At 34.0% G+C, this 18,652-nt stretch overlaps 1 protein-coding gene across 1 annotated transcript in view; it reads left to right on the forward strand.

Moving 5' to 3' along the window:
• LOC138321821 (neuronal acetylcholine receptor subunit alpha-10-like) overlaps positions 1-18,652 on the forward strand; it is a 54,208-nt gene that overhangs the window by 23,686 nt on the left and 11,870 nt on the right. Inside the window, exons 2-5 of the mRNA XM_069265804.1 lie at positions 784-877; positions 1,670-1,821; positions 6,590-6,634; positions 14,723-14,832. Coding sequence (XP_069121905.1) covers positions 784-877; positions 1,670-1,821; positions 6,590-6,634; positions 14,723-14,832 — 401 coding nt within the window. The remainder of the gene's footprint in view (positions 1-783; positions 878-1,669; positions 1,822-6,589; positions 6,635-14,722; positions 14,833-18,652) is intronic.

Raw genomic sequence — 18,652 nt, forward strand, 5'->3', positions numbered from 1 at the left:
CGCAAAATTTAACAACTGGACGGTAACTTAACGTAAGAAGAGAAATAAGAGACAATTTCGTTAAACTTGATATCTGATAAGAAGTTTGTCTAGGGAAGGAAATGATTCTCACCGCGATATATATGTATGTATATATAGATGATCGTCTCTTAGACACCAAACCTGATATGTCCTCATGTGTGTGTAACTGTGTTTGTGCTAACATATAATTGAGATGTCTGCAGATGTCGGGGATTTTCTAAAGGACGATTCCACTATGACAGTTCCATATAACCCACAGCAGATTTAACAGCCAGCAGATAGCTAATGCTTTGTGTCGTAATAAGAATGTCTGCAAATACCTCTTATTGCAGAGAGATGTTTCCGTATTGAAAACTAGTCTGTCAGTATAGTTGCTGAAGCATGTAAACGGTCCATGCTGGGCATATAGATCGACCAGAAATGGCTTATTGAGATATTTCATCACTGTTTAAACACCTCATTTCTATCGTTCTATCATAGAAGATAGAAAAAAAACTGTGCAGATTTATAGCTTAGATATATGCATATACCACTTTTGATTTAAATCTGTCTTTGCTCGACATTTTGCACAAACATTCAATGATGAAGAAATACGCGTCTTCAGTCTCCCTAAGCTTCATTCAAAAATAAATGTATATATTGAATTTTATGATGGTGATTTTATTTTTACTTTTGTTTTGTTTCTTTTTTATATTTCTTTTTCTAAATGTTTAACCGTCAGGAGTACATATCAGTATTTTAGTATCTTGTGTTTCCTTGCAGACTGAACTAGACAAAACCGTGATGAAGCATGCTGGGAGATTTTTGGAGTACATCATAGAGACCACGATGACGTTGATGTGGATAACATCACAAGGTAAATACGCCTTGAGTGCTCTTTTGGTAAACAAGAAACCCATAAAGAGTTTAACGCTTAACTTATATCACGTTAGAAGTCTCGGATAGGCATTTGCCTACCGTGTGTAAGGCTTCTTTTTGATGTAAAGGAATTTTTAAAGGCTCACAAGCCCATTACTGTATTATCAAATCCGGCAAACCATACTCTGGTATAGTACTTAACACAATGTGTTCAGTCAATGTAATTGATGACGACACCATCCATTGGCCATGGGAATCGTTGACTTATATTAACGTTATATATAGAACCATAATAACAGTAAGATTACAGAAACTTGTGGGTTATTTTTTATTTTGTAAACTAAAGGACGCACAACTTGAAAATAAAAACTTGGGTAAAAGAAACTATTAAACAGTCTTATTTTTACACTATTCACGATGTATTTGTTGTGTCAGTTGCTTTGATTTGATTGTTCGACAATTAACTACGGTTCATTAATATTTGTGCCATTTTGTTTGATCAGATATAAATTCCGGATTTGCTTTTCTCCCGCTTCCACAAATCTTAGATCTTTTCGATACAAAGAATCTATACCTTGCCCTATTTTCCACACTGCACATGACTTCATCCCTCTATATGAAGTGTGTGTTTCTATTTACTATCAACTGTAAAGTCAGTTTAAGAATGACAGATGAATTGTCGGACCAATAGTTTTAAAGTCCTTATAAAAAATATGAACTATATTTTATAAATTGCAACAACTACCATCTTAAGATTAAATGCGCAATATATGATTTGTTTCATTTACAGTATGGAGCGAGACCACTCCACGCATCCCTGACGAGCAACGCCTATATCAGTCCCTTATGGTAGGCTACGAGAAATCCGTCCGACCCGTTATCAACGCATCGACAATATTGATGGTCAAATTCGGCCTTAGACTGCAACAGATCGTTGACCTGGTGAGTCAATATAGTGAGTTCTCGCAATGGCCGATAAAAGAGACGGAAATGATGTGAGGTCAATAAATATGGGTCTTTATCTCAGAATATCTGGTTCACTATAAGTAAGTAGGTAGTTAGTTTTGGAAATATATGATACACTTCCATACTTCATTCAATTGGTGATTTGGAAAATTGTCATAATGGTGTAAGTCCAAACAGAAAGATGAGCAATTGTTTATGAAGTTAATGGTATTAACTATCTTGTCAATAATGCTCGTCAGGATTCGTCTATTCATATGTAAGGTCGACTCGAAGCGACCCTCATATTGGTAAAATGTCAATTTTACTGAGATAATATCAAAACCTGCCATACCCTCAGAAACTTGATTGCGTTTTCGTACATCAGATACATTGATAGGAGATGGTCATTTCAGCCGCAAAATATATTATAATCCTTTGAAGAGGATCCTAATATTAATTTTGTTTATGGTATCGTCCAATAACTTGAAAGCAATAATGCTGCTAAACTAAAGATGATTTTCCGTATCTCTTCTAAAAATCCAATTAGTAAAATAGTCTGCGATATATTGTATAAATCAATCAATATATTAACAATATTCACAACCCAAGTGAGACAATACGGTAGAATTTATAACAACGGATAGCGTATATGGAGAAGAATTAAAATGTTAAATATTAAAAGGCTGCAGAGGTGTGCATGGCATTTATATTTTATTTAAATTATCTATGTGTTAAAGCAGACCACACTTCACATAAACATTCTGTGAATCGACTAGATACCCTCTACATAAGTTTAAGCATTATTTTCAAGTCATAGACTAAAAATAGGAAGATATTCATTATAGACGCGAAGTTACGGCAAGCCTCGTGTTGACCAGCTAAATCTACTAATTGGTTCAGAATATCCCGGTCTACTTGATGGACCCATGTACAATTATATTAGTCGTGATGTTATCTCGTAGAATATGTTGTTGAAAAGCATTATCTGTACAGATACTTCAACACAAAAGTAAAATGTAATTAAGTAATAATGAATGTAATTCGCCGATAACTACATCTTCCCTTATTTTCTGTAGAACATTCCCTTAATAAATATACTGAACCTTGTAAAAAGGTAGAACTGAATTCCATCTGTTTCTGTGATCATTCCTTGTGATAGCCGAGGGCCTACGGACCTGTTTGCCAAATGGATTTCCATCGTTCCCTTTCTACCAAATAAGACTTGCGACTTCTGGGGGAGGCAGATCGATTTGGCGTGTTAGACCATGTTTGAAGGGGTCGTAAAACGATAATGTATTGATATACGATTACACTCACAGTAGTCGAAGTCTTATTGGATTATTCATGAATGAATATTTCTCTAGGTCGTTAACGGTGACTGCCTGAAAGAATTAGTGGTGATTCAACTGGCATAGCAAAGTAGTAATTAAAAGGCAGAGCGAGGTTGAACTTTTAGACTAAATATGATTTTAAAAAAATCCAAAGCTAAGCTTTTGTGAAAGGTTCGGTATATGTTTTTGGCAGATATGCAATCGATTTACCAGGTCTGTCTCATCGTTGGGAACAGAAGCATTTGAATCGCTAGAGCAGAGCAGAAAAACCGGCTGTAGATGTCGGTTCGAAGAATTAAAGATATTGCCGCTCCTTCCATCTTCTCCGTGAAGCGCTATAGATCTTAGTTCGCACCGTTCAAAATTTCAAATATTGATTTTTAACATATTAGCATGCTGTTTAGTTAGTATTTGTCTTTAAACAAAGAAATCTACAACCACAGTTTTTATTGTAAGATTCGGGAACAAACAAATTAGCCAGAAATATCAGGGAAAGTAGCTTTCAGGCGTTTATGATTTTAATGTGTCATACTAAAATAGACATTCTATATGCCGAACCACGCTCTTTCTATTGGAATTATTGATGATAATAACGCTTTCGTTGTTTTGATGACCATTATGCTTCAACTCTGAATTAATTCCGCTATGCTTAAAATGTAAATATATATAAATTATATCTCAATAATTTCCCACTGGAACTTTTGAACTTTGTACAATATCAAAAAGTATAGCTATTGATTTTTTTTTTACATATTTTACCAACTAAAATCATGTTTCTTTTTCTGTACATTAAATCGAATATATATTTAACACTCGTTTCTAGATAGGGTAATGTAGAAACCGATTTTAACGACACTCTGTCGTTGGCCGGTGAAATCACATTGTTTCCTAGTTCTATGTAATATTGATTCGTATATCAATATATGTTAATCGGAAATAGGAAATCGCAACCAACTTTATGCATCACAGAGATTCGCGGAAATAAATATCCGCAAAAAGCTTCAAATAAATGCAAAATTAATAGTTTTACCCTAAGCGCGCAAAATAACATTAAGGTACTCCATAATTATGTCAGCCTACAGTTGGTAGCTGCGCTCGTGAGTAGACTATGTCTTTAGTTATTTTCAAGAATAGTTTACCGCTTTTTACACTTAATACGCATTTACCTACGACGCTTTAAAGTGCTACTGTAGCCCTAGAATGTCCTTATACAGTTTGTATCTTTAAATTTTGATTTAATATAGCCTGACATACGTGTCTAGTGACAAATTAATTATATATCGTTGCTCTATACACTACAAGCCATTTCATTTTCGCGAGAAACCCAATTTCACATGATTTCGTACGAGTGTTCGAGTTCTTTATATAAAACGTTTACTGTAAGCAGAGGTATTTTCGCGTGCAAATCAATTTCGCATATTTTGCATATTTAATCAGAAATCGCGTAAATGTATTTAGCACACAGGTTAAATAGAATCACATAAGTGATATGCCTCTACGTCGCAAAATTAAGTCGCAGTGAAAAGGTTGTTAAAATGAAAACGCGAAATTAAGTCGTCACGAAAAAAAGTTGGTTTACAGTATATGAATGTACAATGTGTCAGAGCACGAGATAGCGAATTTATTTATACATGAATACGTTGAAAATAACGTTTACGCGAAAATGAATTGATATTCAGGGTGTACGTCAGGGAGACTCCGCTCAAAATGTGTGTCTACTTACGTTCATACAGCAAATGACTTCGTTATTACATTTTGTGCCTTTATAAATCAATAGTGTTAATCTGTTTATCACGGATATATCATTTAAAGTTTTAGATGTATATTTTTTTTATCTTTTTTTTTTACCAACTACGTTCGATATCTGTCTATGGAAACGGCATGCAAACGACATTTACAATGCACTCTAGATTCAACATTGATATATAAAGTTATCCTTTTTTGTTTCCATATGGGAGTATCATGCATAATGCTTCAGATGTAATTTTGAACTTGTACATGCTTAAAACCCATGGGGTCATAGCAAACGCGATTCCACAATTGAGCGGTCTTTTTTATATTTTTAACTCGAAACAGTTTTGGATATATATATATTGAATTATCCGATGCGACAATGAAACACATCTTTATGTTCCTTCCATCTATTTTAATGTGTGGGTGGATGTTTCAAACAAAGTGTCGCCTAATTATTTGTACTAAATGTTTCGTAGTGGGAGTTCAATATCAGTTAAATAGTATTGTATTGACACAGTCGGTTTTGGTCACCATGATCGCCTCCGGAGTGGAATCGTGATACCGATAACATATTTTATATAAAGTTTCTATGATTCGGTTCTCAGAAAGTCACGTTTCACTTCCGCTTTAACATTGGTGATGAATTCGTGTATTTGACATATCAGAGCCAAGGGCTAGTGAAGCTTTTGAGATAAGACCGTACTTATCGATTAGTAAGAAATTGTCAGGTCTTGAGGGAGATATAAAAAAACACAAATTATCTCTTAGAAAAATATTATAGCTATTTATTGATGATTAAACTGCTAGTTTTCCTTATAGGGACCGATAATTGTAAAGACTAAGTGATTAAATTCGTAGAATTTACTCTTGGGAGCATGAAGTCATATTTGTATACACGTAAGCTTTATACATATTGCTTTATAATTACATGAACCTATTATGATTCTGGTGAAATTGCAATATTGCCTAAGTATTTTCGAGGAAAAAATAGTGCACGAGCCGGAGGCGAGAGCCTATGCAATCTTGATGCGATGCAATTGAGTAAATAGTACCCTCTGAATTAGACGATAATGGGATTAGTACATTACCCTCACGTTGGTATCAAACATGCGTCTTTCTTTATTTCTTACATCTTGTTTCTCTACACAATGTATGTAACACTATGATAGACACAACGGAGATTATGTCGCATTTGTTTTGTTTCTTCAAACGTGATCTTGTTTCATAAGTACAAAATGTAGAACTAAATAATCGTCTTCTGTAGGAAATTCATCTGTTTTATTTGTCAATAAAGCACAGCCTGTTGGTCATTTTAGCAATTTTTGGTACAGTTATTGGGACGTTATTCAGTAATGACGCCACCATAAATCAACGTTCAATATCGCACCACTTCAACTATGGTCACTTCCCAGTCACAAAAAAGCCGTAGATAAATATATTATTTTGTCACGTGATGTACAAACAAAACTGGTTGTTATGCCGGAATCAGGATATTTCCCACACTATATCCTAGAACGATTTCAAATGTATTTACTAAGCGTTACTTTGCAATTGAACATTAAAAACGAAATATTGACTAAAATTTGGAAATATGTTGATTTGAGATCTCTAAGAAAACTGATTTTTTTCATGTTTGGAGCAAAGGTAGTTAAAAGGATATAAAAAGTAAGTATATTATAATTTATTATGTATATTTACAGGATGAGCGACATCAAGTGCTGACGACAAACGTCTTCATAGATCAGGTAAATACTCTTTTTTTCACAGAGGACTATGTATAAAGTGCCCTTTTTGGTTCCCCGTTTCCAAACCTGTTAATTGCATCCATAAAACAGTTTGTATGATATGCTTAATATTACTGATGTTGTTGCTATGCTAATAATCATTAACATGCGTTAATTATGCAAATGTGAAAATAAATGATTCAATATTTTCCCTTTTGTCCAAGGTGTGGCAATATTTTCTTAGGGATGTTTTTTTTTGCGATTTCGAGGGGCATTGCTATGATCGCGAATTTAAAACCGCTATATTTTAATTTTCTCGATTTTAGATCAAACAGCGAAAATTTACGTCTGGGATAATAACCGGATATACAATAATTGTGAATTTGTTTTTGAAATGAAAAGCAAAATACGGGATCCCAGTAGGAAGTTAGTGTAATATGACTTTTCATTGGCTGGATTGTGACGTCATGAATTGACATAGGTAAACATTGATATGACGTCAGTATTTGAAGACAACATGACAAAATAGTGGCACATTTTGACGTTGAAATTCTTCTAAATGTAGACGGCTGTAGTTATATGACAGCATGATATATTTGTGTTCTTTTCATAAGGCATTTTAATTTTTTTGAGCATAACCGAGCAATATAAAAGCTTTATAAAGTCTCATGAAATAAACGGGCATTTAAGATGCCATATTTATATTAAGCACCGAAAAGCAAAATAACGACCGCTGTTCTTAACGTGAATGCCCTATTTAATTACTTCAATTATTTAGAGGCTCATGTCATGATATCTCTGTACGATGTAAATCTGCTAAATATAATCAGTATTTTTTTTTTATTTCCTCCTTGGGTTACTGGGATTACTTTAGAATTTACACTGCCACGTGTGTGCACGGGATGGCCTTAGTAAAACGGAATTAATTAGACAAGCAATGTTGATTTAGTGCTAAGAGGTGCAGCGTTTGGAACGAAGTTATAACTTCTATTTTGTTTAGACGCTAGGCTAATTTGTAAGGCATAACTCTAGTACACTATTCTTTTTGGAAACCTTTACAAGTGTAATTAGTGATTTTTTTTGTTCTTCTTTAAGGTGCATTTGAACTAGGTAATTGTTTCAGCATGCTTCTATGTACAATCAAACGGTCATTGAAATTGGCCGTTACAATGTACGGATCTTCTCAGCTGACATTTTCTTAATATCAATAATCTTTTTTCTAATATAAATGTAGCAAATGATCTAGATTTTTGGAAATAAGAGTTTCAAGTCAAAAATGAAACTAAAACAAAAACAAAACGATCACAGATAGCTTGAATTGGAACTTCATTGTATTTTGATAACAAAGAGGCTATTTATGACACTTTGTGTGATTTTACCAGAGTTGAATGAAATCTATCTCATATCTCATAAATTTAAAATCGCTAACATAGAATTTTCTCGTTTTTAGATCAAATTTCCAGAATTATTATCCGCGAAAAATGATCGGTTATACGGTATCTTCCTATATGGTTGTCAGACAAATTCAGCGTTTTCATTCACCAATATGAGACACTGTGGTAATATATAGTATATCTGACAGCATATGTTAGTAACAACTACTGTCTAAATTTGGAAGATAAAAATACTGATTGGTTCTGATAACTATTTTGCCTAATATCTTGGAGCGAAAAGGAAGCAAAAATTGTTGTTTATAAATCCGACATAAAAAATAGAGGGCCAGTGTGACGTTTGTCTCGTTAGGATATCTATTGTCTAAAATTTCTTGTTAACCATTCAAAATACTTAAAATACACTTATGTGTAAAATATAAGGTTTTTTGTGTAGAATAAACAAGTATCCGATCATATGCCACGCTATCACCAGTATTCACATCGACTATATACTCCATTCTGTAACAGTTCACTGCGGAAGTAAAAAAAATCTTTCATCGACAGATTATCTGTTTAATGATACGGTGGCTTATTCAAGCATCTATTTCACTTTGATTAAAAATGTTGTTTCTTTATTGGATTCTCCTCTCTGCTCCTGCTTAACGTTCAGCATACAGGGATTGGGACGACTGGTTCGCCCGTTGTCAGTATAATGTGACCGGGTAGGGTTTGTTGCTTGGTGTCTTCGGCGGCATACTTCAGTGTTATAGCACTATAAAAAGGGCAACAGTTCCACTATACAAGAACACACAACATTAATATACCGCTGTCTCCCAAAACACACACCTCGCACAACATACATGCAACACACCGCATACATGGGAGGCCGTCCTTACTTGACCATAGCTGTTAATAGGACGTTAATAAATCAAACAAACAAACAAACAATCCGGGTTGTTGCATGATACAAAAGTGGCCGTTTATAAAAGTGCATCCAGCCTTTACATCATTTATGATAGCAGTGGCTCGTTACTATACCTTTAAATGTCACTTGTAAATTGCATTGCCTTAAAATAATACGTGCTAGTGACAGTCGTATTTCAACAATTTCGACATTAACCATTATGGACGATTTCATGGGAAAACAGCGGAGATGTCAAGAGTTGACTTATTGATAAGTTCTCTATGCAATAGTGTATTGATCTATATGTGGTTTAACTACTGTACTGTTAAACCACTTGTTTGAGTGACTTACACGTAATTAGGCCTAGTTTGCGGTAAGAGCTAAAAGGCAAAAACTAATTGCCGTAAATTTACGCGCAAATGAAAAACGGCACATAGAAAAAAAAATTGTTCCAAATTTATATCGCCATACAAAAGGCACGGTATTCCGTGGCAAAACAGTTTGGTTTATAGAACCCTTCTTTCGATACAATCCTTATAATTTTGGATCTCGAAAAATTGATCTGCGAAATACTCAAAAATAGTTCAATCATAATAATGCATATAAAGTTAATTTGAAATTAAAAAGAAATTTGAAACCGCTAGAATTTTTTTCTAGTAAACCCAGAATCGCGAAACGTTTGGCTCAAGTAAAAAGACGGCTATTCGGCTTCGGGATGCCAATAAGTCATTATAATGAAACCCTTTACGTTGTCATCTCCTCTCTTACGTGCGGCCCAGCAGGAACACAGTCTGAGACAACCCTCACACCATGTTTTCGATACCGCTGCCACATGGGATATTGATATTTCAAATTTCATTTTCAAATTACCGACACGGAAACATAATTCAGAGATCTGAAATTTTAAATCAAATTTAAAAGCATCAATTTCGCATGCAGCGCGTGAAATAATTCCTTTTAAACTACGAAGGAATTAATTCTTGGAGAAAATTCAGCTGAAATAAACTGGAAAACATTGCTCGTGGGATTCATGTCGATGAATATCTGTCTTGTTGAGAAGGATGTGTAATTTACAGAGTATTGCATGTGCAACGTGCTTTTATTGTATATTGGTTTATTCATTCTCTCCTCAACATTTCAAGATGGGCTACTTCAGGCTTCGAACTAGAATGGTATAAATGCGTCTTCAGGGTTGAATGGGTTAGGAAGCACACAAAAATATATGTGACAAGTTTTATCTCTAAACGATTAAAAGTAATATTATTCATAGATTTAAGCATTATGGTGTCAAAGCACTAGTAGTAATATTTTCTGGGTATGAAGTTACGGGTTTTGGAAGGGATAAATAAAGTAATGCTTCCAACTGAAGGCTAAGTTTTGTAACATAATTTTATTTTGTAACAAAATTTTATAAAATCTTAGCCCGAGACTGAGATATACGATATTGATCACTTACCGGTAATAAGATTTTTTTCTCGCGTCTCTAAAATATAATGAAACCATCAATAAACGCCTTCAGTGGGAATTTATCCCGTCTTTGGCATTCTGGTTCAAAGCTGATTGACGATTTCATATACGCTTCGAATTTAATCATTCCGCGTAAAATTATAGTTCGGTGATATAAAAAAAAGATTATCAATCGGTACATACTATTTTAATACTTAAAAACAACATACAAGCAATGCAATATAAATGAATGAATGTACATATTTCTAATAATATTGATTGTCTAAAGTGTGTGACGTCATCGATTCAAGAGTATGACGTCACATGAGCGGACTGTTACATGAATGGCGTAAAATTCTACCAAAAATCGCGTAAAGGTACCAGACAGATCGGACGAGATAGAAAAATCATGTGAGATTTCCCTGTCCGAGTTGCGAGAATAGCAAAATTTAGGTCAAGCTCAATACACGTCAAGTTTCACGGTCCAAAACGAGGATTAAGTGGTACATATGGGAAAGCACTGAGTCTGGCTGACTTCATATCCGGAATGGTAGACTTTTCGATAATGTCCACCATAAAACTGTCCCATGGTGTTCATCGACCTTCGTAGATTCAGAGACGCTATTTAATTTGTCACGTACATTATAATGATGTTACATGAATTCAAACACACATGGCAACGGGCATTCTGATATATATCAGAGTTACTACCCTTCGTTTTACTCAACACTGTGGGAGCGAAAAAAGGGAAATAACTCTAAATTATTAAAACGGGTATGGGTACTATAATGATATAGATATTTACATCTTGATATCAGTTTTGTTTCATGTTTTGATTACTTTATTAGGGTTAACACATAATTCACTTTAATGTTATTTTTTTCATATTTTAAATTACATCGCTAGCGTTTACACATAATTTATCTTGAAATCTATTGATTATATAACGCAAATTATTTTTCGTGCTATCCGATGGAGGGGATATGTAAAGAATGATGTTTAAATATAGCAGTTAATGATAATCACTGACTTAAGAAGAAGCTGACTTAAGAAGAATTGTAATTAGATTTTCTTCAAGCTGTCTCAATAAATTGAATTGTTTTATTTATCATGCGTGTTATGCTATACTGTACTATCTAGCTCTTCTAGCTATCTAAAACCTTCACCGATTCCGAAAACGGAAACAAGTACAGGTAGATCAAATGCTCTCATTAGTACTACGTAATTGAGATTGATTAAATGAATACCACTTAGTGCAGAATCTGGTAGAAAATTAGACACTATATAATGTTGCGCTGTGGGAAACTTACGGTTTTTTAACTTTAAAAATTACCAGTCTGCCTGTTCATTGATTAGTTAATTACACGTAGCAATTAAGTATTGTTCAGTTTCCTTTCGAAACGTGCACGTTTACCTCCAGGGCACCGATGCACTATACTACTTGCAAGTTTTCTATTTGATCTTACTTTACAATGCTTTGTATTGTATACCATTCGGTATTAATTATTGCAGTGCTTTGTTGTGCTTGATGCCTTTGATATCAGTTTTCATATACTGCATAATTACATTTATTCGCGGGGATTTGATTTCGTTACATTCCCAGTAAGCTACATGTAGTTACCATAAACACCGCGAATAAAATAGAAAGAAAAGAAAAAACCCTGTATGGATTATTTAACTGTTCGTAATTGGCATTGTGAGTACAATCCTTTCGAGGAATTAGCATCAAATTAAAACTCGTTGACGCCGCATCCCATGAAATTAAACAACGGCATAAAATAACATGCATTTAGTACCAATAATGTAAGAATACTGCACATTTTACATGTTTAGAATACTTATGGTTTTTAACTTTAAAAAAAAAGGTTTTATACAGAATAGGCATGGAGATGGCCGTTATAAGTAACATTTATCCATAATTATGAAGATATCTATATATACAAAAATGTATTATAATAAAAATATAATAAAAATGATTAACATTTTTTTCCCACTAAAACAATAAATACAATTTGCCTTCGTGGGACTGTTAATTCTTACTGTATAGCGGTGGTGATTTTGCTGTATTCACAGTTTTACTGAAAACCACACGTTTTTAGTTTTACTGAAAACCACATGTACAAAAATACTGTAAACATGGGTATTTGTAAGAGAGACAATTCACGTCGGTGTTATTTTCGGGGCTCACGTCGGTGTTATTTTCGGGGCATATAGTTCACATATTCACAAAACTTTACACGTGATGTATATTCTCACGGAGTAACGACCTTCGCTTAATTACCTGGAATTCCCAGCTCGCGAAAATTTCAAAGTGTACAGTTATTTACTACTGAAGTGTTAACGCTATGACTGAAATATTAAGGCGTTGTTAGAAGACGGTACCGAAGAAGAAAAGTGTACTTGTATGAGAAGCATGGGAAATCAGCTGCTGTTAACTGCCATACCGTAAGGCCCCATATCAATAATCGTCAGAATCTTAGCTGGATGCCAGCTCTATGGATATACACCGAATAGTAATTGATACTATCTTATTTCGTTAAATCGTATATACCTAAAGGATGCACTGGCTTAAAGGTATATTTATCATCAGATAGATCCTGTGTGATTAAAATTGCTATGTACCTCCACCGAAGGCCAAGCCGTGTTTACGAAGATACTGATCCTGATCTTTAACGCGCCATGAATGTCTAAGCTTCCTGAAATGGTTCTAGGTGTAAGACGATGTGTTCATCCATCAAGCCGTAGTAGACGATGGTTGATAAGGCACTGTGCGGTAATCATACCAACATTATGATACTGGTGATGGTTTTAGATATTTTAAATACGTTGGATACCAAGGACATAATGCATACTCCTCTTGTGTTTTGAGACTTGGAATACTAGAACCTTAGATGCATTATGAATACAATTATACTGTAAACTGCATTATTTCGCGGGATTTAGATTTTTGCGAAATAGTTCAAACGCGAATTCAAATGTTTCGCTACTAATTGTAAAAACTAATAAATGAATTCGCTATTGACTTTATGTATTCGCGAATATAAGATCACGACTAGCGATGGCGCTAATATTGTATAAACGCGAAAAATAAAGTAGGTTACAGTACTACAAACGCAAAACTGGTATCAATAACTATACTACCGTTTTTCTCGTTATCGATTTTGTGCTAAAATGATATCGCGTTTAACTTTTTCCAAGTATATTCAATATAAAAATCATCGTGATTCGCCTGCACCTGAATAAATGTCTTTTTTTAATCAGTAAGTTGTTAAGCTGACTTTTAATTTGTTTCATTTAATTTTGTTAATTACCTTCCAGTGCAGAATGAACCAAATATATCCCCATTGCATGGATCCACGTGCTGCTTTAGAACAAATATACGTAATCGGCCTGCTACATCTTTCGGCCGGGTACGAATTGGTCCCTATGTGTCGTAGTGGAGCACTGCCTCCGAAAATCACTCGGGCACAGTTTTTTATACTTTTTTTTGTAGGTTTACAATTATTTTATGCGTATACACGCATTTACATATTATTTTTGTTCAAAACAAACATAACTACCATTCTTAATATCTACCGTACCGCTCACACGACGTCATATTCACAATTTCTGGACTTACCGTAAAAATCCCCTTCAGAAAGACCTTCATATGTATTACGTAAAAAAATAATGCCTCGGTGGGAATTGATAATCTATGTGGTTAAGTTTAATTGCCTAGTAAGTAAGTGATATCGAACAAGTAAGATAAGATGCAAATAAACGTTTTATAACGGATTGCATAATCATTACTTTGCTCCATTAGCTGTAATAGGCACCAATTGTAGCTCTAAAGACGACACCGTTTTCTGTCAAAAAGTCTTTTGAGCTACATTATTGCAGCTAGTGCTGCATAACATTAGATATTCGTAGTTACTTTCTTCAGTGGTTATCCCCAATAGCTGAAAGCTCACGGCCCCTATGAAGGCTCTGAGTTCTGCTCCTTGGTCGAGACACACCTTAGTCTCTAAAAGTTCTGCTTCTATCTAGCGCTCAATATAGAGGATGTGGGACGACTGGTTTGACCGTTGTCAGTATATATGACCTGACCTGGTGGTGTGTTTTGTTTGGGGTCTTTGACAACCGCAGAATTTTGCGGCATGTTTCAGTGAAATAGCACGTACTATAAAAAATGCAAAAGTTTATTAGGTAAAACTTCTAATTACCTTACAATCTACGAATGTGTAACGTACTCAAAAAAATGGGCTACGACATTTAAGTCTAAATCATAAAATGAAAAAGCCACGGAAAGTGCATAAGGCTTAAATACGCGAAATTTATTATCCGTGAAAATAATTTTGCTTACAGTATATAATTCTATGATGTGATATCGATTTATCTTTGTTACAGGAATGGATGGATGAGAACTTATACTGGGATCCTTTAGTATTCAATAGTATACGCTCTCTTCGGATTCCCGCCAAAAACGTTTGGCTTCCAGATACATTTATCTACAACAAGTAAGTGTTTAACCATTACCTGATTGTTATATAACAGTAATCTATCTAGAGAAATATCTTCATCTAATATAATTTTAAAAGTAATCAGTTGTAACTCAAATGATATTTTCAAGTAAATTTAAGCTTTTGCTGTTTATTTTAAATGTTAAAGCTGGAAAGCTGTATAACTCAATGAATTAAAATAACGACAGCAAAATATGTCTTTATACCGTCCAAATTAATGACAACAAAAAGAACGTCTTATTCTATTTGATAAATCTTATTTGTGTTTATAATAATGTATTGAAAATGTGGGTTAACTTAAACACTGATAAGTGTCCAATTGTTTTCTACATAGTAAAACAATGAAAAGAACCAAAGAACACAATATAAAACATCAAAGGGAAAAAATAGATCAATTACTCATGCAAACAAACAGCTGAATATAACAATATCATGTTTATGTATTTCATTCTATTAAAAATATACATGTACATGTGGGTTGATATTGTCTTAAAACCATTCGATGGCAGTAGATTGAACTTGATATAAGATCAACATAGGTGATACTCAAACAAAATAACCTATAAACTTGATCATGAACTGGATCAAACGAAAGCTTAAAATATAATTTATTTATTTAATAACAATTGTGGAGCAAACTATATTACCTATATGCATTACCCTAGTTGATCCAGATAAAAGCACGCCATGAGTCGTAATTTAGGATTAAACCAGAGTACTCGGTAGATGACCTTATCACTTTTCATGTCTTGGTGAACGTCGAGCGCGTTAACACACCGCCTTCCAATACATAGGTTTCAACCAATAACTTGATATGTATTTAATGTTATTGCTTTTAAACTCAATATCTAACGTGATGTGTGTTGGTAAAATATTTCCCATAGCGCCGAAGTATTTCTTAACACAAAGAAAAAGTATCAGGTTTGATCTAAACTACGTGTTGGTGATAAATGTATCTCACCGCTGCATACCAAAGTGTATTTTACGTGTCTCCTCATAAAAGCAGGCAAACTACGTGGTGATGATATATAAATCAAAGTGTATCTTGCGTGTCTCCTCATAAAAGCAGGCAAACTACGTGGTAATGATATATATAACCACTGTAAACAAAAGTGTATCTTTCGTGTCTACTCATAAAAGCAGGCAAACTGCTGCCATCACTGTCACTCACTACACTTATAAAGTACCAAGTGAGATACGAATTTTTTTAAGCATTGCGTTGTGTGTTGCACTTCCCTAATAATGAGCCTACCGATTGCTCTGGTACGCTGAAAGCACTTTTATTAAGGTTGGGGAAATTAACGGAATTGATTTTATTTGGAACAGTACACCATCTATTACAAAGTCTTAAGATTCTTTGTTTGTTTTGAATGTTGTTTACGCTCTTTTCACAGTTTGAATTTACATGAATGACATTATATTTCTACATTGCAGTATGTAAAACACAGTCTATCCCTAGTATTATATCGTCGATAGTATATAGGTATTACTTAATGATAGAAAAAAGTTATTTTAATCGTTAAATTTATTATTGTTCGCTATTCACATGCAAAACGTGATTTTAGAGTCGGTTATATCAATAGACACAATCAGAACCCTCATATGATTTTTGGATGATATCGATGCATTAGCGATCAAGGTATTATCGAGAATTTAATTTAAAGGCACTTCATGATGAAAAATGAAAGATTGCAAGTATATTACAAACCAGCAAAAAGCTTTGTTAGACATTTTTATTACATTGTGAAAAGGACAAAAATGTTATCAACACCATTTTAAATGATCGACATCAATACATATAGGTATATATTGTTCCCTGTTATCTGCTGCTTATAATTTGTAGGGAATTTGGAATTCTAAAACGATAAATCTACATTAAAATCTTTGGATTTTTGTTTCATTGATTTACGCATACAGGATGTTCAATAAATATATATCACATGCAAAGTTCAAGCCATTCGAATAAAAAACACGTACCATTGGTAGAAGGTAAATAACATTATTGCATAAAGATAGCAATTTATGTGGTTAAGGCGTCGAGTTTAATAGACTTCCATTTGCTAGTCAGTTTTGATAGAAGTTCATAACGAGAAGAAATAAAATGTACTGTAGTATTATAAAAGACGAAGTTGGGTGCCTAAACCTACGATAGAGTGGTGTGCCAGCGTTGTATATGTAGCCTTGGCACTTTGGCAGCCCAGAGTTTGGTGAGAGCTAGATCGATACAGTGGTATGTACATGCATACTCGTGCTTGTGGGTTGGAACCTTCGCCAGTAGAATAGTGGATACATACGGTATGATCTTTGTTCATCATGCCCTTCTAGACAAATCAAGAACAAAGCAACAACTATATGAAATTAAAATGGCAAAAAAAAAAAAAAAAAAAAAAAAAAAAAAAAAAAAAAAAAAAACCCATGCAATAACGATTGTCAATGCAACGCAGATATAACCATAACTTATTTGCAACTACAAATCACTATCAAATATACAATAAAACGTTATTCAAATTAAGCTAGCCTAAGCCACAAATCACTATCCAAAACCAAAGATAGGAGAGTTGGCAGTCTACTATGTATATCACTAATCGATATAATTTGATAAGGAGACTTTTGCTTTAACTATATCGTTTTGTGTGATATCCATTATAGATAACAATTCCAAGGGGTATGGGTATTAGATGAAGTCTTCGAACTGATCTATGATAAGTTTTTTTATTGCACGTAAAATGTAGATGATGCACAATGATAATCTGATCATTTACTTTAAGACCTTTCAAAATCCCTTCTAGATTTTCACTATATTTTGGTTGCTTCAGGCAAGGGTTTGAAGCGATAGATGCAAACGGTAAGGTAACCTGCATGGAAATGTTGGAAGATGGCTGAAAAAGATAAATTGCAATACAAAGTCTTGTTCCTGGGTTCTCAGGTGAATGCATTAGGAAATTCGGATATTTTGAATCTAGGGCACACTAAATGATTCGTGTTATTGAGCTAATAATGTAGATCATCTGTGTCCTAATTTCAGATTTATATCACACCTGCATCAGAATTTTATGTCATGGATAGAAAGATGATGATGTGATACACAGACAGCATTGTATTTACCTTCTATGTATCCAGTGGATTGTTTAGATAATGTGTAGGATTGATATAATCTTACATGGGTCTGTTAAGTGGACAGGGGTATCACAAACAGAGTAAAGAACTTTGACTTCTCTGATCGATGCTTGCTGAGTGCTGAATGCCACAATCTATCACGAGGTTTAATATATTTCTGTCCACTTGACAGATCTATGTTTGATTATTATTCTTACATACTGTCACACAAATGGTGAATATTCAGCTGTTAAGAAAGATTTTGTAGCGTCGTTATAAAACGGACGTCGCAATGCGACAAAAATAATGACGTCATTGACAATGAGAACGTCATTGTCTTGCGCAAGTAAACTATATTTTTCCTGTCCTGGTAAACGACATTAAACAAATAACGAGTTATTTCTTACAGACATCCGTAGAACAACCATACCAAGTTAGAAAGAAAATGCGAACAGTTCCCTGTTGAGTAAACATCATTTTGAATACAAACTCAGAATATACTCGGATTGCATCCGCTGACACATCTTGTCACTTGTAAAATTATAATTATTCAATTTTCTGATGCTCATAACCTAATGAATTCAATTACATAACATTTGTTCTATTGATGTTTAGTGACATCTACATTTTACAGTTTCCCGGTATATTGCGTTTTGACAAATAAATAATTATTACATGTCTCTCGTTATAGAGTTTATGAAAGTGTTGGAAAAGACACTGA

Source organism: Argopecten irradians, chromosome 4 (genome assembly GCF_041381155.1).
Source record: "Argopecten irradians isolate NY chromosome 4, Ai_NY, whole genome shotgun sequence".
NCBI classification, from domain to species: Eukaryota; Metazoa; Mollusca; class Bivalvia; order Pectinida; family Pectinidae; genus Argopecten; species Argopecten irradians.